Source organism: Lemur catta, chromosome 7 (genome assembly GCF_020740605.2).
Source record: "Lemur catta isolate mLemCat1 chromosome 7, mLemCat1.pri, whole genome shotgun sequence".
Classification (NCBI taxonomy): Eukaryota; Metazoa; Chordata; class Mammalia; order Primates; family Lemuridae; genus Lemur; species Lemur catta.
The window spans coordinates 85,733,893-85,756,744 of NC_059134.1; the positions used below are offsets into that span (position 1 = coordinate 85,733,893).

The window sequence follows — 22,852 nt, forward strand, 5'->3', positions numbered from 1 at the left end:
GCCTGGGGTCTTTGGAGAGCTATGGCACTCTGGTTAAACGAGTCTGCTAATAACGGAGCAGTTTTGCCTTTGAACACCGCCATTGACGGAAATCCCTGAGATGTGCTGCATCTCGGCTTCGCCCGTGTTTATCTTTTTTGATGATAACACAGGGTCATTCTTAGGAACATTAATTTTTAGATTGGGCTATAACACAGGGTTGACTTTGGATCCTTTTTAAAACTTTCTGTTCTCTTTTTAAACTATCCTAGGCTGCTATGCTTCTGCAATTCTTGAGGTTGCTTTTAGAGCTTTTCTGTCCCCTTCTAGAGTTTCCAACTTTTATTTCTGGCTGCCAGTTTGCTGCAGGGTGGCAAGCAGCATCCCCTCTCCCTTCGAATTTGCTTTGTTTGTCCGGGGGAACTGGAATACAATGGAGAATTGATAGACCCTGAGGGAGGTGATGGCTTGGAGGCACCTTCCTTGGGGGAAGCTCCAGGCACTTTCAAGGCCTGAGCATTGCACTGCGTGTGTTGATGGTTAGGAGGCCTCTCTTCCTGGCTTGCTGCTGGGTTTGGGTGTGTTCCTTTGCAATCTCCTGCTTCTGTTTCTCTGCCCCACACAGGGTTGGGGAGGTGACACTGTTTTTGGAGGAGTCACTGATAAGGAGGGGTCTTCAATGAGGCTGTTTGCAAGTGTGCATCTGTGCCTTCTGAGCACCTAAGTGTGAAAGATACTACAGCAGGTGTTTGTGGACCAGGGAGAGTTTTGTGATGGGAGAGTAAAAAATGAGGAAAGTGAGTGCTCACTGAAACCTTTCTGCAACACTAGCTTCTAGAAAATGTTGTGGTGAAGTCTTTCAAACATACTGAAAAGTAAAAGTAAAATGAGTGAACGCCTGTATTCCCCAACACCCTGTTTCAAAAAACATATTACCATGTTGCCTTATTTGCTTCAGATTTTTAAAATCATAAAATGTCACCAAATATAGTTAGAAGTCTTGCATCTACCCCTCTTGGATCCTGCCCTTCTCTATACTCCAGAGGCAGCCACTAACCTGAAATTAGGGTTTGTTTATTCCCCTGCAAGTTTTTATTCTTTCAGTATATATTTTTGTAGCCCTCAGTGATAAGTAGCATTCTTTTGCATAAATAACTTCATGTAAATAGTACTTGCTTTTCTCACTCACTATTATATTTGTGAGATTTATTCATCTTGACACCAGTTCATTCATTTTTCACTGCTGAACAGCAGTGAGTGACACACGATGGCCCATGGGCCAAATTTGTCCTATCACCAGCTTTTGCACATAAAGTTTTATTGGAATACAGCATGCCCTGCATTTAAAATTGCCTATGACTGCTTTGAGCTACAGTGGCAGAGCTGAGTCTCTACAATAGAGACAAAGACCGAATGGCTGCCAAACCCTAAAATATTTATTGTCTGGCCCTTTACAGAAAAAGCTAGCCAATCCTGGCTGCAGAGTATTTTATTTTATAAACAGTGGCTTCAGTAATCGTTTTTTGTTTGTTCAAGAGTCTCTCTAGAGTATATAGCTGGATGTGAAATTACTGGGCTGTAAGCTGTGTGTACCCTAGACTCGACGGGATACTGCTAAATTCACCCCCACGGTGGATCTACCAATTTTCACTCCGACTTGTAGTTTATGATATTTTCTCTCCCTCCACATCCTTGCCAATAATCTGGTATTTTAAGACCTTAAGTTTGGCAAGTCTGATGCATGTAAAGTGGCACTTCATTTCCAGTGACAGGACTCATTTTTTCAAGTTTTTAACCATTTGCCATTCCTCTTACGTGAATTGCCTGATTACATCCTTTGTCCATTTTTGTACTGAGTTGTCTCTTTCTTTTTGATTTGTGAGAGTTCTTTACATATTCTGGCTACTAGTCCTTTTGATTAGATGCGTTAAAACCAGCATGTGACTTGGTTTTCAAACATACACGCACACACACACACGTATATACACATATATGACTTTTTTCCTAGCAAAAGTTTATGAGCTTGAAATGGTCCAAACTGAAGAAAAAGTAGGTAGAGGACAGCAAGGATGATTCAGTGCAGTTTTCCCCACCAGTACATTTATATAAGCTGGTGACTGCCCCATCTTGGAGCAATTAGAATGCCTTTCCGAGGCTGTCCATTGGAGTGAGCTGATTGTTACTGACACTTGGGCTGTGTAGACGTGACCAACAAAGTCCCAGGGAAGTTGAAGGCCACTGTGGTGGGGTGTGATGGGCACAAGGGTTTGGAAGGCTGCCTTGGACAAAAACCAAACGCGATTTGTGGTTTGGGGTTTCCCTGTTTTGGGTTTGGCTGAAGTCAGACCTCGGTTTCAGCTTGATCAAGTTGAGCCATTCTCTGGCCCACAGCGATTTCAGTAATTCAAACTTCCATTTTCAGGCCAGACTACTTTTGTTTGACTTCCCACTGGTCCATCATCCTCAAAACTGAGAATACTGGCTTCCCCCATCCTTCTACCTTCTCTGACTTTTCACATCAACCTTTCTGAGTGGAATAATTAAAAAAAAAAGTCTGCAGTCCCCATGGTTTCCGTAGCCCTGTGAAGTTTACCAAGTCCTTGCAGCCATGATCTCTGTGTATTAACAACAGCTCAGCGAAGCGTGCAGAGAAAATAGATTGCGACTGCCATCTCGCAGTTGAGGGCTGCAGAGAGACACTGGAGGTGGCGTGCCCCTGTTCCCACAGCAGCATAGCAATCTTCTGTGCGGGGCCTGGCGTCTGCCCTGGTGCTGTTCCCACCGTGTGCAGTACAGGTGCATGCTCGGGTCATTGCCTGAGAAGCAGAATGACTCCTCTTCATCCCCACCATCATTGCTCCTTGCAGGAGAGCCACAGTCTGCGGGACCAAGATACGCATAACTGGGGGAACAAGTGTAACATTCCCTGAGTCTATGCTGCATGCCAGACTTAGCACTGAATGTCTCACGTATCTCATTTGATGCTCCAATTAATGCTGTAAGTAGCAGGATCAGCTTCCTGGACCGGCAGCTGGTGCGGTCAGACAGGGCCAGTGTTTAGCTTAGGAGGGCGCCATGCTTGGTTTTATGCTCTGCTCTTCCCATCTTGAATTTTTAAATGGTTTTTTTAACAGTGGAGCCCACATTTTCAGTTTGCACTGGACCTCGCAAATTATATAGCTGGTCCTGTGCACAGATAAAGCAAGCAAGACTCAGAGAGGTGAACTAATTTGCCCAAGATTACTCAGTTAATAAGTAGCAGAGCTGGGATTGGCGTATTTTCTACTTGGCTGATTCATTTATTGAAAACAGAGCCCTGGAATGAGCCTTGTTTGAATTGTACTGCAAGGGAAATTGTACTGTAGAAATATGGATTTTCTGCGGAGTTTTGCTTGTGTGTTAAGTGGTTTTGGGTTGGCCTTGCTCTGGCCAGTTGCCACCCTTTTCCTCGGAGGGGAGAGCCCAGATCTGTCATCTCTTTTGAGGTCCCTAAAAGTGCCAAGAACAGGGAGCCTCCTAGAGGAGCTACCCAGGAAATGGTCGCTGACCAACTGGGTTAATGACCTTTTTGGTTGCAAAGAAGAAATCGAGACTTCTGAGTTCACCTTAGTGAGTCATACAGAATAAGTGAGGAATTAAAAGGCTGGTCTATAGTTAGGGAACCAGAAGTCTCCTTCATAGCTCTTGGATCAGATCATGTCATTACTTCCTTGGGGGCAGAGGGCCACAGGTCCCCAATTCAGCTACTCCTCTGGCTTTGCTTTTCTCTATGTGTCTCCTAGGCTACCAACCATTCGCTCTTGCCTCCTCTAGGAGACGTCCGTGAGATTCAGGTTTTGCCCCAGACCCATAAGAATCATGCTGGCCGGTCTAGGGGTTGACCGTTCAGGGGGAGGCATTGACATCTGGCCGTGTTGGTGTGCTTACAGGGCCCCAGCATGGTGACTTGGGAGAAGGAGCCTTTAGAATGAGGCAGAATGAGCCTCATCCTGTCCGGGTTTGGCTGGGCAGTCTCCCGGGATGGGCTTTGGGTCTGCCGTCCTAGAAGATGAGCTCCCTGCCTCCTGAACAGGACACTCCCTTGGCTAGAGGAGGTTCGAGGGGACCCGCTGGCCTCCATGGTGATCTGCTCTGTCTTCCCTTCACAGCAGCAAACCCTCTGCTTTGCTCCACCGCCCGCTACCACTGCAAGAATGGCCTCTGTATCGACAAGAGCTTCATCTGCGATGGGCAAAATAACTGTCAAGATAACAGTGACGAGGAAAGCTGTGAAAGTTCTCAAGGTAGGAGCTTCTCATGCTGTAAAAAGATAATTGCAACGCAACACCACAGTCACAGAAAACACTGAAAGGAAGAAAGCAATGCTCATACCCACCTCCAAACACAACAGCTACGTTAGTTTTTTGCACTTGGCCTTGCAGCCCTCGTATGGGTAGACACATGTGTTTACACGGTTTTAAGTATAACGCGCCTACCATTTTGGATTTTGTATTGTTCAAGTATTAAATATCTATACGTTTTCTCTTCAAAACTGTAATATGCCCCAGCTGCATTACATACTGTTTTGTTGCTCTACTGTGGTTTTCTAAGTCGTTGCATTGTTGGGACAACCCCCAGGAGGTTTCTTTCCATTGAATTACTTCTTTAGGATTCATTCCGCAGAGTGGGGCACCAGCACAGGCTACCCCTCGCCATGCAGCTGTTTGAATTTTTTTTTTTAGTTTACATTGCTTCTAGCATTATCTATGCCTGTCAGTTTTACTGTAATATCATAGACTTTACTGCTGTTCTATTTTTTCCATTTTTGCTAATTTAGTAGTCATAGAATGACAGCCTCCCAAAATGGTTTAATTTGCATTTCTCTGATTATGAACAGAGTTAACATTTTCCCCTTGTGTTTGTTTACTACTTTGTTTTCTCTTCTGTGAATTGCCTGCTTGTATCAGGGCTCTTGATTTCAGAGCTATTTAGTGGAAGCAGAGTGGAAAGATGAGCTTTGTTAGGGAACCCGGGAAGGACACAGTAGGGTAAGGTCTTGTCCTTGCCTGTTAAAGCTGAACAAAAAGCTGACATTTCTTTGCTTATTGACTCTTTCAGTAAGCATGCATTTCTTCAATGATTAGAAAGAAATATGAAGGTTTAAAAATGCGTGTCTATTTTAAGGCATCCTAAAAAGTATATGTTTCTAATGTTATAAATGGGTATCATCTGTATGTAATCTTTACTTTTTTCACTCAATAATTATATTGCTGTGACTCACCCATATTATTGTTTGTTGGTAGAATTCATTTGCTTTAACTGTTATTCAATATTCCACTGTATGGAATGTGTAGATGTATTCCACAGTTTATAGATTTAATAAAACTATAAAAAGAAAAGCAAGAGGATGATGGTTACCTAGTTAACTCATATGTTGGGAGGTAGGATAGTTGGAGAAGTCTTGTGTAGTTAGATATAGGTTATTTTCAAGGTCCTCGCTTTTACTTTGCTGGGTGTTTATGATGTTATTAAAAAGGAATGAATGAATAAATGTGTCATACGTACACCCCAGGTAAGAGTGGGCCACAAACCAGAGATTATGGTCAATCTAAATCTGTATGCCTGAGGTCTATAGAAAAGAAAAGATAAAATGTGTATCAGGATAGACTTTGCCAAGAGTTGGTACAGAGAACTCCCTCCTTTGTCTTGGATGGAATTAGCCTCTGCTTGTCTTTGCCTGGAAAATCCCCTTCTTGGGTCTTCTCTTCACTAGTGCTTCTCAGAGCATAATCCTCAGCATCACGTGGGAACTCTCTGGAAATGCAGATGCTCAGGCCCCACTCCAGACCCGCTGAATCAACCAGCGAGGGTGGGCCCAGCCATCTGTGTTCTATACACAAGCCCCCGGGTGATTCAAATGCACATTAAAGTCTGAGATCTATACTAACTGTTCTATACTAACATTGCAGAGTTTTTTAATCTTGCAATTTGCCTGGGAATTTCTGAACTTCTGACTGAAGGAAAGGTATTGCTAGCCTTTACACAAAGTCGAGTTTTTATAAACCAAACATGCCAGTGTAGAGCCAATGAAATATACCAAATGGGAGCAACAATCGCAGAGTCAATAAATGTTAGCATAGATAGGAGGCATGGAGGGAAATTTTCTCTAAATTGTTTCTTATATAGTTTCTTATGTGTTTATGAATCTAGACTCACTCATGGTACTCCGAGATGTTTAGCAAAAGGACTCCCAAGTCCAGGACTTGGAGGTTAGGGATGCTGATGGTTTGGGCCACACCCTTGCTCCGCCTTTCCTGAGCTTATCCCAGTATTTTGCTTAAGCAGATTTTCACTTGCCTTTAAGAAGAACAGCTGGCCCCTCTGTAGGCTGTTTGAAGTTAGTATTTGTAACTTCTGCTCCTTTCCTTCTCTCCATATTCCACTCTCATAAATATGAGGTTTATGGAAAAAGTCAGTGGTGGATGCATACGTAGGAAGCCCAACTCTTGACAGATACCTTCCTTAGTATCTCATTTTTGTGCCCTCAAGATAAGAAATAAGAAAATAAGCTATATGCGTGTGATCCCAGAAAACAAGTCCTGTCAGGCAGCTGGTAACACCTGTCAGTTGCTGTGGGTATAACAGCCACTGCACAAGGGCACCCATTGTCAAATGCATAGCTGTTAGCTACCTAGGAACAGGAAACCTACCCATTTTGGTTCTCAAATCCCACAGAACCTACCCAGTAGTACAGTATTCTACACATAGTGGGCTTGGTAAGTGCTGAAGGCTAGAACAGATTTCTTTGTAGGGTGTTATGTTATCATTATGCTATGTTTAATTTGCACCCTACATGGTATTGCACCATCTAGGTTTTTAAGTTATTTGAGTTCAAATATCCACAACCTATTAAAAAAAGAATAATAAGTATTATTGTTATTGTTTAGATAGCGGAGAAGGTTCTGTCATTCCCTCAGTGGGAGTCTGCCCTGCAGCGAGCGTGAGATGGGAGACAGAGGTGCCCTTGGCCAGTTTGCAGTTCTGCATCTCCACGAGGTGTGTGCACCTCCGTGCTCTGAGTGTGGTTCTGCTGTCTAAGGGTGTGCTTGTCTCGTGTTGTACGATATCTACATGCAGACTGACTACCTGCTAATTTTGGTGCTTGAACAAAGGTCGCCAGTGCACCAGTGCTGTGGGAAACTGACCTGCGCGGGGCTTTGGGGAGAGGAGATCCAGGCAGGTGTCTTCCTGAGGCATCTCAGAGGCATCTTGACTAGATAAAATGTTGCCTTATGCCACGTAGGGTTTGACCCACAGTCATCTTAATAGTTACAAATGTTTATCGGGCCTTATAATACACCAAGTACTCTGCTAAGCACTTCTGAACATGCGCTCATGTCGTCAAAATATGTCCTGTCGGCTTCTGCTGGGCTTCTAGCCCTTGAGAGTGCATCTTTGTTCTCAGTTGATGTAGGAAAAGAAAATTATATTTCATAGTATTTTTCTTGATGGAGTGGAGAAAACTGGCCCCAAGACTGGAAATATGGTGCTTTGAAATACCCCTCATTTGAATAGGGTGGTTCTTTAGAGGAACCGGCTTTGTATGAGCCTCGCCTCCCTTTCTCCCTTGTCCGGGATTTAGTTCCGCTCTTTATCCTTGGCCTTGACAACCAACAGCACACTCTGTAAGGAGTAGGAATCTCATCTTTGTGCCTTCCCTACCCAAATGACAGCCCCTTAAAGAATAAGCTGTATATGCACGTGATCCCAGAAAACAAGTCCCGTCAGGCAGCTGGTAACATCTGTCACAGCAAGAATGGGGCCGTGACAGTGCAGTCAATAAAGTCCCTTTGTATTCCATATGGAACGTATGAGAGGCTAAAGAATGCAATGGTAGCATCAAATTTTAATTGGGGCTTCATTGATTGGAAACGTAGCCTGTTTACAAGATAATTCCGAAAGTAATGGCTCCGGAGCAGCCTTTCCATGGCTTTTCTGTTGCTAAGGAACTCTCCCTGGGAAGGGCACATCTGAGAGTTAGCAGGTGTTGTCATGCACGTGTTGGGAGTGACCAGCACTCAGGTGGCCTTACAAATGTTGACTGGATGAGACAGCAGTGTCCAGTGATCCCTACCTGCTGGTATTCGTGCCCTGGTATTGTAACAGTGGGAATGGTCTGGAAAAAAAACGGCAAAAATATTTTCTGTCTCTAAAACATCCTCCCCTCCTTTCTGAGAACTAAAGTCTGCATCCCTGCCTCAGGCCAGTGGTTGGGAGGGGCAGGGTCAGTCTTTGGTTTATTTGTGCAACAGGACATGGCCCTGCCGGACCTGGTAGAAGGATGTCCTGGGCGAAGGTCACAAGATTGTCTTCAGCGGAGGTGGATGATCAGAATCATCAACTGCAGTTGAACAGGAATTGCCTGAAGCTGAGAACCCATCCTTTCAAAGCTCTGTGTTTCTGCAATGTTCAGGAAATTTGGATTTTGAGGCGAGAAGGTCTACTGTTTTTTCTCCTTTGCCAGCAAAGTAATAAAATGTCTCTTTCCTTCCTCCTCAAACCACTTGTCCTCATTCTTCTGATGTGGCCTCATGGACAAGTGCTGAGTTTTCGGTAACAGTATAAACCCATCCTTTGAATGTCATCTAGACCTTGTGACTTACTTTTTTTGTATGTAGCGAAATGCACATAACCTAAAATTTGTTACCTTAGCTGCTTTTAAGTGAACGGTTCAGTAGTGTTAAGTATGTTCACATTGTTATGCAACCCATCTCCAAACCCTTTTCATTTTGTAAGTCTGAAACTGTAATAACTCCCTGTTCTCCATCCCCCAATCCCTGGCAATCACCATTCTACTTCTGTCTCCAGTAAGTTGGTAACTCTGGGTACCTCTCATGAGTGGAGTCATACAATATCTTTCTGTGACTGGCTTATTTCACTTACTAGAGTAACGTCCTCAAGGTTCATCCATGTTGCGGCATGTGTCAGAATTTCCTATTTTTTAAGAGCTGAACAAGACTCCGTTGTATGGATAGACTACATTTTACTTATCCATTCATCTATCCATCAGTGGATGGATGTGTTATATCCACCTCTTGGCTATTGTGAATAATACTGCAGTGAACATAAGTGTACAAATGGTGACTCACTTTTAACAAAGAAAATACAGCAAAAGTAGTGGATGTCAGTTCCAAGGTTAGGTTAAAAAGGACTCTAGATCCGTTTTGCTTACGCTTTCTGGCTGGGTCTCCCAGACGGAAGCTGCTATGTTGCGAGCTATCCTGTGCAGAGGCCCGTGTGGCCAGGAATTGAAGTAGGCTCTGACCAAAATCCAGTGGGGACTGGAATGAGACTGGAAGTAGATCCTGCCTTGGTCACAATGTAAGATATCTGCAGCCCCAGCCAACAGCTCAACTGTAGCCTTGTAAGAGACCCTGAGCCAGAGCTAAGCCACTCCTAGATTCCTGATCCACAGATAAACTGTGAAACACTAAGAGATTGATATTTTAAGCCTCTAAGTTTGGGGTACTGTGTCCTGCAGCGTTAGATAACTAACAATACCGAGAGCTTAGGTAACTCAGGTCGTGGTGACTGGTGAAACCTTGGGAAGATCATGCAGGCGTTTGTAAGAATGGCAAACATTTGGCACACTAACTAGACGTCAGGCACCATTATAAGCATTCTTGCATTTTCCTATTCGGTTCTTTTTTTTCTCAAAGCTAGCCCCAGTTGGATTCCTATTTAGTTCTTACAAATTGCTTCTGAGAGTAGGTTTTTTTATCACCCCCATTTTCTAGATGAAGAAACTGAGGAACACAGAGGTTGCTCCTTGGCCAGGTCCACAGAGCGAGCAGGTGGTGGGTCCAGGATGGGAACTCAGGTTGTTGGACAGACGTACAGACTCAAATTCCTCACATCCCATGGCACTGCCCATCTGTAGCACTAAACTGGGTCCAGGAGTTCCAGGCGGTCAGTGCAACTCTTGGTCCTGCGAGCTCATGGGCAGGTTGAGTATAAAGACCAGCGTGTTTTCCCTCTCTTTGTACTCAGAGTTTTCCTTCCAGTGACAAAGAATAATGTGCCTGTCCACTTTCCCGCCCCGCGAGGAACGCTGGGAAGTTAAGCTCTTCTCAAGAAGCCACCGATGCCAGGAGAGTTAATTAAGTGTCTTGGCAATTGGGTTGCAGTTTCTTTATCTTGCTTGCTGTATCCCGGTGATAAGGCCCGAGGAGAATTTGAAAGCCTGGCTGTGAGGTTTGGCACCTCACTAGAAGCTAACAGTGACAGCTTTGTCCTGTTTCTTCTGCAGAATGTGTGTGTGTGCGTGAGAGAGAGAGAGAGAGAGAGAGAACGTACTCGTGAGAGCGTGTGCATTCCTCGAGTTGGGCATTTCTGTCCGTGGGTAGGTAATAGGTAGGGAACCGGGTGCCTGCCAGGCCCCGTGCTGTGTACAGGGCTACAGAAGTGGTCTTGGCCCCTTGTTGAATTTGAATAGTGTTCCTCCCCCACCAAAATGGATATGTTGACGTCCAAAACCCCAGTTCCTGAGAATGTAACCTCACTTGGAAATAGGGTCCTTGCAGGTGTAACTCGTTAAGCTGAAGCCGTACTAGAGTAGGGTGGGCCTCTAATCTAATAGGATTGGTGTCTTATAAAAAGGGAAATTTGGACGCAGACATACACAGAGGGAGAACACCAGGTGAACATGCAGGGCTGACGCATCTGCAAGGCGGGGATTGGCAAAGGTCGCCAGCAGAGCGGCAGGAGCCAGGAGAGAGGTGGGGAACAGATTCTCCCTCGCAGCCCTCAGAAGGAGCCAACCTGCCGTTCCTTTGGACTTCTGGCTTCCAGAACTGTGAAACATACATTTCTATGGCTTAAGCCACCCAGTGTGTGGTACCTTATTACAGTAGTCCCAGCACCAAGACAGTCCCCAAGAAGTCACACTCAAGCCAGGCACATGCATGTGCTAACTGCCAGAGCAGAAATGCACCCAAGAGGACATGAACTGGCCGGAGAGAGGTCGGAGTGCAAGAACAAAGTGTGGCGAGGGTCCAGGGGATTCATGGAAGGGCCGGATGCCTTGCGGGAACTGGAAAGGTTGAGAAAAAACCCTCTTGTGGGGAAAGCTCTGGGCCGGGCTGCTGTGTGGGACATCTCCCCGCCCGTATGTCAAGTTTGTGTCTGTACTTGGTGCATAGGACTCATCAGCTGTGTCTCCACAACAGCCCTGGGACTGGAGTCAGTAGAGTCAGAACCCTCCACGTTCCCCGAAAGCCATGGCCAAGTCCACCAGCACCTTGTACAGGTGCACTTTGCCCCCTCATCCTAATCCTGGAGTTAGCCAGCGGCCAACCCTGATTTCTTGCTGGAGCCTGGGCTTACGGTGAACAGATGTATAGCTATGGGAAGAAAGAATTAGGGACAGTCGTTGCTTCTTGCCCTACCTCCTCAATACGTACCTGATAGCTGGGGGACCCAATGGGGAGGGTCCTTATGGCTGCTGGGCAGGGGTTCACAGATTCAGGCCAACACTGCTAGCTCTGTGGCATCTGTACCCTTCACCCATTGTGACTAGGGACATACCGTATATGGTGCATTGATGGAACTGTCCTCCAGCTACTGCTGAAACTTAGAGTGTGGTGTCTTTTCACATGCCCACCCCGCTCCGCCACCACCGTATGGGGTCTGTTGTAGATTGGATCCTTATTCTCAGTTCTTCACTCCTCCCTCTGCCTGTGACCTGGCAGCATGGCCAGAGGAAGTGTCCCTGCCACATGGATGCTCGGCTTGCTTTGACCAGTGACATGTTGGCGGTCATGGCGAGGTCAGAGGCCTGGGCTCTTGGGTGTCAGTGGTCTGCCAGGAGGAAAACATCCCCTGGGACCTGCTGGTCCAAGGAGAATGTGGTGGCACATGGGAAAGACCTGGATCCACCCCACAGCGCAGAGTCAGTCCCAGCCGAGTTCACCAGAGCTGTAGCTAGCCTGCAGACCAAAGAGAAGACAGCAAACATTTACTGTTGTGAACCACTGAGATTTTAAGGTGTGTTTGTTACAGAGCAAAAACTGACTAATGTTGCATCCTCAGGAAGTGTCTGTGTGTATTTAACAGGTATAGTCATACACGACACAATGGAGTTTCAGTCGACCATAGACCACATATATGATGGTGGTGCCATAAGATTATAATCCCATATTTTTACTGTACCTTTTCTATGTTTAGATATGTTTAGCTACGCAGATACTTACCACTGCGTTGCGATTGCCTGGAGTATTCAGTACAGTAACATGCTGTACAGGTTTGCAGCCTAGGAGAATAGTCTATACCATGTAGCCTAGGTGTGTAGCAGGCTGTACCATCTAGGTTTGTGCAAGTGAACCCTGTGATGTTCACACGATGATGAAATCGCCTAACAATGCATTTCTTAGAATGTGTGTCCCTGTTGTTAAGCAACACGTGACTGTGTTTGTATTTATTAACTGCTGCCATGTGCTAGGCACTATGCTAGGAGACACAAGGGCATACGTAATTTTGTTAAATCTTAAGATTGCTATTCAGTGTAAGCATTATTAACATTATTAACATAACATTATTTTATGTTTCGCTGAGAAGGAAACACACTGACCATTAAGTTATGGCACAGTATTGATTTTAAGACACATCCCAATTTCAAAATGTTAAAATATGAAAAAATGTTCATCTTAGAATTGCAGAATGGTAATAGGGAGCAAGACCAGTGTGGTCTCTGTTCTGATGGAACTTATTATGTTCTCTAGGAAAAACAGGTGTTAGGTTGGCCACTCGTGTGCGGAATGTGTCGCAAAGGCAAATGCAGGATGCTCTGGAAGTGAGTGGTGGGGTAGTCTGCAGGGTGCTAGGGCTTTCTTGAGAAAGTGATGCTGAAGTTGAAACCGTAAGGATGGGGAGGAGTTAACTGGACAAGAAAGAGGAGGGTTGGGGTTCCAGATCCTTCCAGGTAGAGGGAGTAGCAGATAAGCAGATCCCAAGGTGAGAAACAGTGTGGTGCATTTGAGGAACTGAAAGATCCACGTAGCTGCCCTGTAGTGGATGTTATAGGAAAACCAGAGCTCTATGGTAAGGCACTAAAGACAGTTTTTGCCAGGCATGGTGGCTCAAGCCTATAATTCTAGCACTTTGGGAGGCTGAATTGGGAGGATCGCTTGATGTCAGGAGTTCGAGACCAGCCTGAGCAAGAGTAAGACCCCCGTCTCTACTAAAAGTAGAAAAATTAGCCAGGTGTAATGGTGCACACCTGTAGTCCCTGCTACTTGGGAGGTTGAGGCAGTAGGATCGCTTGAGCCCAGGAGTTTGAGGTTGCAGTGAGCTAGGCTGACGCCACTGCACTCCTGCCTGGGCAACATAGGAAGATTCTGTCTCAAAACAAACAAAAAAAACACACCAGATTTTATTCAGAAAAACTAATGCAGTAGGGAGAAAGAGACCTCAGTATAGAACTGGTCTAAATTTTGAATACAACAGGACAAGTGGGAATTTATAGCCAAGGAACAGGGTGGGCTCAGTGGATGGAAAATTGCTAAGAGGAAACATTGGGGGTGAGGGGAGAGTCTGGCCAAACTGACCTAATAGAATCTTGCTGAAAACTGGCCAGAGAGATCAGACATCACCCGGGGATGCTGGAGGATCAGGAACACAATCAGATATGGAGGAGTTTTGCTAGACTGACTCAGCAGGGTTCTTGCTAAAATGGGACAATGCAAAGAGGTACACAGAAGCCCAAACGCCAGGGCCTGGTTGAGAGGAGAGCTCAAAAGCGTCTGGGTCAAGGAGAGAATCTTTGTCATGGACAGAACAGCCTGGAAGGAACCTGGCGTGGTCTGCAGTGGCCTGTGGCATGGTGGCTGGGACACCACATTAAGGATGTTGAACCGTCTCCTTTGGGCCATGGGAAGTCATGGAGGAGACACCTGCAGGTGGTGACAGTGGGAATGTGGGGGCCACAGCTTCAGGAAATATTTGAGGCTGCAGTCGCTAAGATTTGATGACAAACTGAATGAGGGCAGCAAGGGGTAGAAATAGCCTGTGGCAAATCGCCTTGGGGACATTAACTTTGTGGAACTGGAGAATCTGCTGTATTATTTTCCCACGGTGTTTGCTTTCTGCTTTGCTAATCCAGGGCAGCCCCCCCCCCCCCCCCCGCTTGCCTGGGTAATTGAGAGTAAAAGAGCTTATGCTTTTGGAAGAGACCTTTGCTTTCTGTTGCCAAATAGAACCCAGTGACTAAGCAGCCAAAGATAATTTCTGGAGAAATCACAGAGGGCGTGTGATGGGAGATGTGCTCATTTTAGTTTAGTTTTTCAAGTATGGATGAAAAAAATCTTTAGATTTAAAAAAATATAGTAGTCTGGGTTTAGCGGATTCAACCTAAAAATGTCACAACCTAGAATCTGTAGGTTGGTCAATATTAATCCCTAAACTTGTGGCCACGAAGTGATACCAACAGCTTCGTTAGAGGCACCGTAGCAAAGAATCATCACCCTTAATCAGGAATTCGTGTAGCTGTCCTTGGACTGAAACTGCTGGAGGTCCATTTAACAGGAGGAACATGGAAGCCTTTTTTCTGCTTTTAATTGAAGGGTTTGAAAGCCCAGCTGGGCTGAGAAAGGCAAAAATGCTGACTCCGTTGGAAGAAACAGAAGGAAGCTGGGAGAGGCTGTTTGCTGCCTCTCTGGACAGGTGGGGTTTTCTTCTTAGTAATTGAGTGTTTGCATCACAAAAGCTTCCTCATCTTTAACCATCTTTAACCGCTGTGGCAGGGGTTTGAAGATTTCTGAAATGTCCCTCATTTAGAAGCAAGTCAGAATGATTCCACACTCATGACAGCAATTGCTTCCTGATCTCTTAGCTGCTGCGGTAATCTTCAGAGCTGTTTCTGTAGTTCCCCCCATTTCTGTCTTGGGCAGGTTTCCCCTTCTCTTCCCCCTCCCAGTCTCTCCCCTCTCCCTGGAGAATGGCAGAGTCTAGCCTGGGCGCCCGGCAGTGTGTGCCTCCTCCCAGGCGGATGGCCTAGGCTGCAGAGCAGGGGGGATTGGGTGTGGACAGGGCTTGCTGTCTCTCCACAAGTTTGCTCTGCAAGTTTTTGGAGCCATAGGACTTCTTTGTTGTGCTACTTGATCGTTAAGGGGACATTTCTCTGTCTGAGGACTGACTGCTTGTGGCCCTTAGCTCCCCGGCTCCCCACCCCTCAAACACCCTTTGTCTCTCTTGACGCTTCCTGGTATTCATTTGTGCTATGACACATGATTTGCTGAGGGCCTGCGGTTGCCCAGTCCCACCCAGGTACTGGAAGACAAACAAAGCTCGCTCAGATCAAAGTCGCTCACAGTCTTGCAAGGGAGAAACATAGTACCCTACAAACAATTACCCGAAAGGGTGACAAATGCTGTAATAGAGAAATGAGCAGCACGCGGTGGTAGCACAAGGCTGGCAAGGAGTGACGGTTTTTCCTAGGGCCATGTGGCAAGGCTTCAGACAGACGAAATCTCTGGCCAGTCTTCAAGGATAAATAAAAATGGACCCGGAAACGAGCACGAGCTGGGCATCTAGCCAGAGGGAATAGCATATCCAAAGGCAGAGATGCCGTATGGCTGCAGCAGTGTGTGTGTGGGGGTGGGGGGAGACGTGAATCTGTGGGGGTACATCGAGGCTGGCTCGTGAGGCCCCTCCCTGCGTGCTCCAGCGGAAGGAGGAGACAGGGGAGGAAGCCCAGGGGAAATGAGATGTTCAGCCCCGATTAGGGAACTCGTAGCGGCGACTGGTTATCACTGCGCACAGTGAGATTATCCGTGCGTCTTAGTGGGCTCTGCTGTCCCCCGGCAGGATGAGCCTGTGAATTCCTCTGGATGCCGGATGCATCCAGAATAGGAAGAGTTCGGGAGGCTAGATGAGCACCAAATGGATATCCTCCCTCCTTCCTCCAGCCAGTGGCTTGAAAAACTTTCTCGGGTTATGTGATCCAAGTCAGTTCTGTCTTTTTTCATCCCCAGTTTGACTACCTGCCAGTTTTATGGGCCGTGAGAAGTGGAATTGTGCTCTGTGTTGCAAATGGGACAGTTCTTGCCACACCCCCCTCGCCATGCTCCAGGCACCTCTTTCTTGTTCCCTCCTGGTTTCTCTTTGGAAACGCAGCAGGTTCTCAGTCGGTGGACCCTGAGGATTGATTAGCCACAGTCTACAGATTCTCTTGGACTGAACCAATAGGTCAAAGGTTAGTTTATGCCAGTAGCGTGGGCTGTAGGTTTTTGCACAGACCACCACCAGACCACAGAGTTTTAGAGGAATTGTCACTGCCCTGTCACACAGCGTGGGAGAGGACACTCAGTGCCTGCTTTGCTGCCTCGGGCTCTCCCGAGAGCGTGGGTGTGAGCTGGACCGCCCTGCAGGGCCAGCAGGGAGAGACCCGCTTGTCGGTGCTGAGAGGCATGTCCAGCAGTGGCCGCCCCTCTCCCTCGCCCCAGACGGCAGGTTGAAGGGGTACTTCACATATGTGTTTCTTCCTTTGTGGGCTCATTTATTGTCACCCTATTGTGACCTTTTTTTTTTTTTTTTTTTTTTTTTTTTTTTTGAGACAGAGTCTCACTTTGTTACCCGGGCTAGAGTGAGTGCCGTGGCATCAGCCTAGCTCACAGCAACCTCAAACTCCTGGGCTTAAGTGATCCTACTGCCTCAGCCTCCCGAGTAGCTGGGACTACAGGCATGAGCCACCATGCCCGGCTAATTTTTTTGTATATATATTTTTAGTTGGCCAGATAATTTCTTTCTATTTTTAGTAGAGACGGGGTCTCACTCTTGCTCAGGCTGGTCTCGAACTCCTGACCTCGAGCGATCCACCCGCCTCGGCCTCCCAGAGCTAGGATTACAGGCGTGAGCCACCGCGCCCGGCCTATTGTGACCTTTTAAGAACCAAGCTTTTATCTGGATTTTGGAGTGTGATCAAGGTTTTATAGTTATTCATCAGATGACAGGAATCTGACTGTGGTTTTGCTTTTTTCACAGAGGTCAGTTGATGTCAGATTTGGGCCAATTTGCATGTGAAAGAAATCTCCAAGGACACGTGCTTTGTTGTCATTAGCTTAGTCTGGCAGTCTTTCTGTGAGGCTCAGAACCTTTTATAGAATTCGCTCAAATTCATTTTGGTGGGCCGGTGCCCGCTTGCTTCCCTTCTGGAAATGTGCTGTGCGTCTGGGGGGAAGTGACTCCATGCTGTCCCCCTCTTCCCAATACATCCTTTCTCCCCTATCCACAGTCCTGTTAGTTCTGTCTTTCCCCCAGCCTCAGTGTGGCTGTTTTAAAGCACATCCACAAATTCTTTGACATTTCTGCCTTCGAGGGGTAAAGCCTATGTCCTCTCTCCTGGAAAATGGGCCAGCTGTTGTGACTATTTTGACCAGCAGAGTATGGCAGAAGTGGTGCTGTGTGACTTCTGCACCTATATAAAAGGGTACACCGCTTCTTCCTTGGTGTCCAGAATACCCTCTCTCGAAAGTTTCAGCCGCTGTGTAAACATGGTGTTCTGAGGCTGCCACATTGTGAGGAAGCCCAAGCTAGTCTACTCAGGGAGACCCTGGAGTGGAGAGGCCCATGAGGCGAGAGACATATGCCTGGGCTGCCCCCTGCTGCTTCAGCCTGCTTCCTTCCAGAGTTCCTAAAGCATAGAAACGTAAGAGAGGATAAAATGTCATTGTTTTATGCCATTAAATTTGAGGATGATCTGTCATGCAGTGTAGGAACAGATCCTACTGTTAATTGGAACACGAATGAATCAAAAGACATCTCCCTGCACCCTTTGTGTGCTCCCTTGGGTAGAGAAGCTTGTGGACACCCATTCCCAGAGTCTTTCTTCTCTCGGGGGCAGCTCAAACCCTACACTGGGCCCCTCATTTCCAAGAGAGCTTTCGTGTGGCCCTTGTGTTCCTGAGCTCTCCCAGAGATGACCAGTCCCGGTGTTGCACAGGTAGGCCAGAAAGGCTGCCGACCACCTCTGCTGTGTCATGTCTTGGTCACACAGAGCTACTCCTCGTCACTCCACAGTCACATCTCCAGAAGGGTGCTCCAGCTCCTCCTCCCCTCAAGTGTCATCCACCGAGGCTGCATAGGGCGCTGAGCCTGCATCCCTGACCTCCTGCTGCCTCGGCCTGAGGAGGGAAGACCTTTATTTTCTGTGTGCCAGCCCCATGCTAGGCATGGAGGATACAGAGGAGAGCATTAGTTGTGGGAAAGTTTAAAAAAGAAAATCCATCAGGCTTTGGATATAAATTTTCAGAGCAAGCTGGTTCTGCAAGGCCTCCCCCTCACCTTAGCATCTACATTAGCATATTCGTGATAAAACACATTAAGAGCCCAGACTTTGGATAGGGTCAGAGGGCAGCTCTTCCAGTTGGCAGCTCTGAGACTTTGGGCAAGTCACTTAACCACTCTAGGCCTCTTCCGCCCAAAGGTGACGGGCCGGCCTCCTGTGAGACAAGGCTGCCGGCTGCTTAGCAGGTGCTCCTACGTGTGGGGTCCATTCCCCGTGGGCCAGCAGTTCCCCTGTATAACCAACAACCGTCAGAGCTGTGAGCCTAAGCCTTTCCATCTTTGGAGACACCAAATGGAGAACCACGTGAGTTCTCCAGGGCACTGTGTCTCTGACAGCCGACAGGATTTACTTTTTCCTGACACCAGCAAGGAGCCAGGGTCTAGGCTTGGTTCCATCTGGCATCTTGCTTCCTGGCTTAACAAAAGTGGAAATACTGGTAGAACATTCTAGAATGTGAATGTTCAGATATAGGTGGGGGTAGAAAAGACCTTCGTCCAGGAAGGCAGGGATTGGAGATGTTCAGAATGGACTTCTGTTGTCTAAAGTGCCCTCTATAATAACCCCCCTGTTATATCCTCGGAGAAACTGTATTATTGATAAATGACAGAGGTGAATCCCATATTAGCCTTCAGTCATTCAGCAAATATGATTGAGTGTTAGGCCCTGGGGACGTCTCATCGAACAGGAGAGGCCCCTTATGTTATGTGGTTCTGTCCCTTTCTAAAGACTGGCACCAGTTTGAAAGCCACATGTAACTCCTGATTAGTTTGGAGGGAATTAACTGTACTTCGATTATTTATCAGGAAGAACAAAGACTTGCCTTCTGATTGCAAGAGTAATCTTTTAGAGCAAAAGTTGTGAGGTAGAATCTGGAAGGAAAGGGACAGAAATGTCTCTGGGAATCACTGATCCCTTCTAGACAATCAGCCTTTGAGACATTTGGAAAGGATGAGTCACCTTAGACTAATTTATGGCGTGCTTTCCATTAGAATTGCAAAATTCTTACACTCAGAGGGTGTTAAAATATGACTTCACGTCGTAGTTAATACATACTATATTTAAAACCGGGATATGAACTGCAACATGAAGTGAAAGCTAGAAGGAGCTGTACTCATTTGCCGACTTCTGAACCCATCTCAGTTCTGCCGTTGTCATTTTTTTTCTGCCATTGATTGTATTTCGTTAATGGATTTTGAATCTGAACCACACCATGAATTTCCAGGATTATTCAGCCAGGACAAACCCAAAGCATCAGGACACCCCTGAGCTGAGCTGAAGCTGACCAGGTCATTGTCTGAGTTCCCGGCTCCCGCCCACCTGACAGTGTGACGGGCAGCGTGGTGGCCACAGCTGCCGTGGTGGCCACGGGCTGGGCTTCCACGCTGGCTCTGCTCCAACCGGGGGCAGCGTGTCAGTGTTGGCGGAAGTGCTCAGACGGCGCATTCTCTGCTTTATCAACCCTTCAGCTCCTAATCTGGTAACAAAGTTCAGATGATTATGTGAGATATTTTTATCCTTGGTGGGAAGTAGCAATAAGTGTGACTGGGGTTCTGTGGAGGCAGAAGGTAGGTAGTAAAGGAGAAGGCAGCATGGCCAGCGTCAAGGAGTGTTTGGAGCTGGGAGAAACGCCCTGGAGAATGTCTAGTGACAGTGACACTTACCCAGTGGTGGTAGCAAAACACAGGGCAGAGAGAGGGGCATCTACAGATGTTGCAGGTGAGTTTCAGCATGTCAAGGCAGGCGATGGAGACATGCTTGGCTTTTAGTGGATGGGGTCAGGGAAATTTGATGTCCTTCATCGCAGGGTAGTCTTGCAAAGCAAAGATTTGTCCCACCCCAAATACCGATAGTGCTCTGGTTGAGAGGCATTACACCAACTCTTTCATTTCATGAGAGACAATGGAGCCCCAGAGAGGTGATGTGACTTGCCCTAGCTCACACAGCTAGGAAATGGCAAGCCTGGAACGGGAACCCAGTCCTTGAGACCCTAAAACTCAGGTCTCTTTCCATCATGCTCTTTTTGGAGGAAAAAATAATGTAAGGTGTAGTAATTAGAGGGAAAAGTCTGCGTGGCATTGTGTGTGGTATTGGTACATTACACACTGTGCAATTTCACACAAATCCAAACAACAGAAGTGAAAAAATAAGAGCGAGAGAGAGTGGGTGTGTGTGCGGGTGAGTGTGCGCACGCGAGCAAGTGTTTGGGGTCCTGAGCCACCACCGTAGAAGGTATCAGTAAGTACATTGCTTGGTTTTAGGTTTTCAAAACAGCTTTATTGAGATGTAATTCACATGCCATACAATTCACCCATTTAAAGTGCACAATTTAATGTTTTTTCATGTAGTCACACAGTTGGACAACCAGCACCACTATCTAGTTTTAGAACATTTTCATCACTCCGAAAAGAAACCCCATGCCCTCGAGCAGTCATTGCTCACGAACCCCTCACACCCCTCCCTCCGCTGTGGGCAGCCACCAGTCTGTTTTCTGTCTCTGTAGATTTGCCTGTTCTAGACATGTCATAGCAATAGAGTCCTAAACATGTGGTCTTTTGTGCCTGGCTTCTTCCACTTAGCATAATGTTATCAGTGTTCTCTAAGTTGTAATATGTATCAGTTCTGCATTTCTTTTTATACCTGAATAATTATTCCATTATACAGTTGTATCATATTTTATTTCTCTACATGTCAGTTGGACATTTGGATTGTTTCTACATTTTAGCTCTCATAAATAATGCTGCTATGAACATTTGTGTTCAAGCTTTTGTATGGAAGTATGTGTTCATTTGTCTTGAATATATATCTGGGAGTGGCATTGCTGGGTTATAGGGTAACTATGTTTTAACTCTTTGAGGACTGCTAGACTGTTTTCTAAAGTTGCTACATCATTTTTACATTCCTACATCAGTGCATGAAGGTTCTCATTTCTCTACATCTTTACCAATACTTATTATTGTCTGTTTTTTTAGTATAGCCATTTTGAATATAGTGGTGTGAAATAGTGTCTCATTGTGGTTTTGTGTTTTCCTAATGACTAATGATGTTAAAACATCACTTCAAATACTTATTGGCCACTGTATGTTTTCTTTTGAGAAATTTCTATTCAGGTCCTTTGCCCATTTTTAAATTGAGTTGTCTTTTTATTGTTGAGTTGTAGGATTTCTTTATATAGTCTTCAAACAAGTCCTTTATCAAATATATGATTTGCAAACATTTTGTCCCATTCTGTAAGTTGTCTTTTCACTTTCTTGACAGCATCACTTGCAGCACAAAAGCTTACTTTTGGTGAACTCCAGTTCATCTATTTTGTTGTTTCTTGTGCTTTTGATGTCATATCTAATAAACCATTGCCTAATCCCAGGTGCCAAAGATTTACTCCTATGTTTTCTTTTAAGAATTTTGTAGCTTTAGCTCTTACATTTGCGTCTATGATTCATTTTGAGTTCATTTTTATGTGCAACATGAGTTAGGAGTCCAATCTTTTGTATGTGAATGTCCAGTGTTCCCAGCACCTTTTGTGGAAAAGGCTATTCTTCCCTCACTGAATTGTCTTGGTGCCCTTGTCCGCTCTGTTTTTAATAAATACATACTACCTAGACTCCCTGGGCTATATTTCTAGTCTGAAGACAAACACACAACTAGTGTGTGACAGTCCCTCCCTTCTAGGGAATTATATTTAGTTGGGACAAGCCGAGAAACAGATATGAAGGAAGCCAAAGCTGCGTGATGATGTAACAAACGTGATTCAAAAGGAATCGGATCCCGTCTTCATCAGATGAGCTCCTAATACCACGGACCTCTCTTCAGAGATCCAATGCCAATCTCCCTCGCCAGAATAGTGCTGTTTACTCCATGGGTAGTGATAGCTGTAGCAATAGTTGTACTAACTGGAAGTTGTCATATGAGTGTTTTGTGTTTGCCGGGCACTTTTCTGAGCGCTTGGCATATATCATTCACTGAAACCTTGTGAGAACCACACGAGGCAGTAATGATTACCCACGTTTTACTGATGAAGGAAGTGAGGCCCAGAAACATTAGTTCATTTGCTCTGGGTCACGTCACTCAGCTAGTAGGTGAAGGGGCCAGATTTGAACCCACCAGCCCAGTCTACACGTCTAACAATGAGGTAAGCTGCCTGCAACGGGTCTGAATGTTTGTGCCTCCCCCAAACCCACATGTTGAAATTCTGACCTCCAATATCACTGCATTAGGAGGTGAGGCCTTTGGGAGGTGATGAGGTTGTGAGGGTGGAGCCCCCAGGAATGGAATTAGCGCCCTTAGAAAACAGGCACAAGGGAGCACATTTGCCCCTTCTGCCGTGTGAGGACACGGCAAGAAGGTGCCATCTAAGAACCAAGAAACAGCCCTCCCCAGACTCCAAGTCTGCCGGCACCTTGGCCTTGGACTTCCCAGCCTCCAGAACTGTGAGAAAGAAACGCTTGTTTATTGGAAATAAGCCGCCTAGTTTATGGTATTTTGTTATGGCAGCCTGAACTAAGACACTGCCTCCCTAGTTCAGTATTCTGTCCCAGCACCCAGCACGTAGTTGGCACT

The 22,852-nt window shown here is 46.2% G+C and overlaps 1 protein-coding gene across 2 annotated transcripts in view; it reads left to right on the top strand.

Moving 5' to 3' along the window:
* The window catches only part of LDLRAD3 (low density lipoprotein receptor class A domain containing 3), a 231,501-nt gene that overhangs the window by 120,286 nt on the left and 88,363 nt on the right, over window positions 1-22,852 (top strand). For both annotated transcript variants that reach the window (XM_045557816.1, XM_045557817.1), the window contains exon 4: window positions 4,128-4,262. In XM_045557816.1, the coding sequence (XP_045413772.1) occupies window positions 4,128-4,262 (135 nt within the window). The remainder of the gene's footprint in view (window positions 1-4,127; window positions 4,263-22,852) is intronic.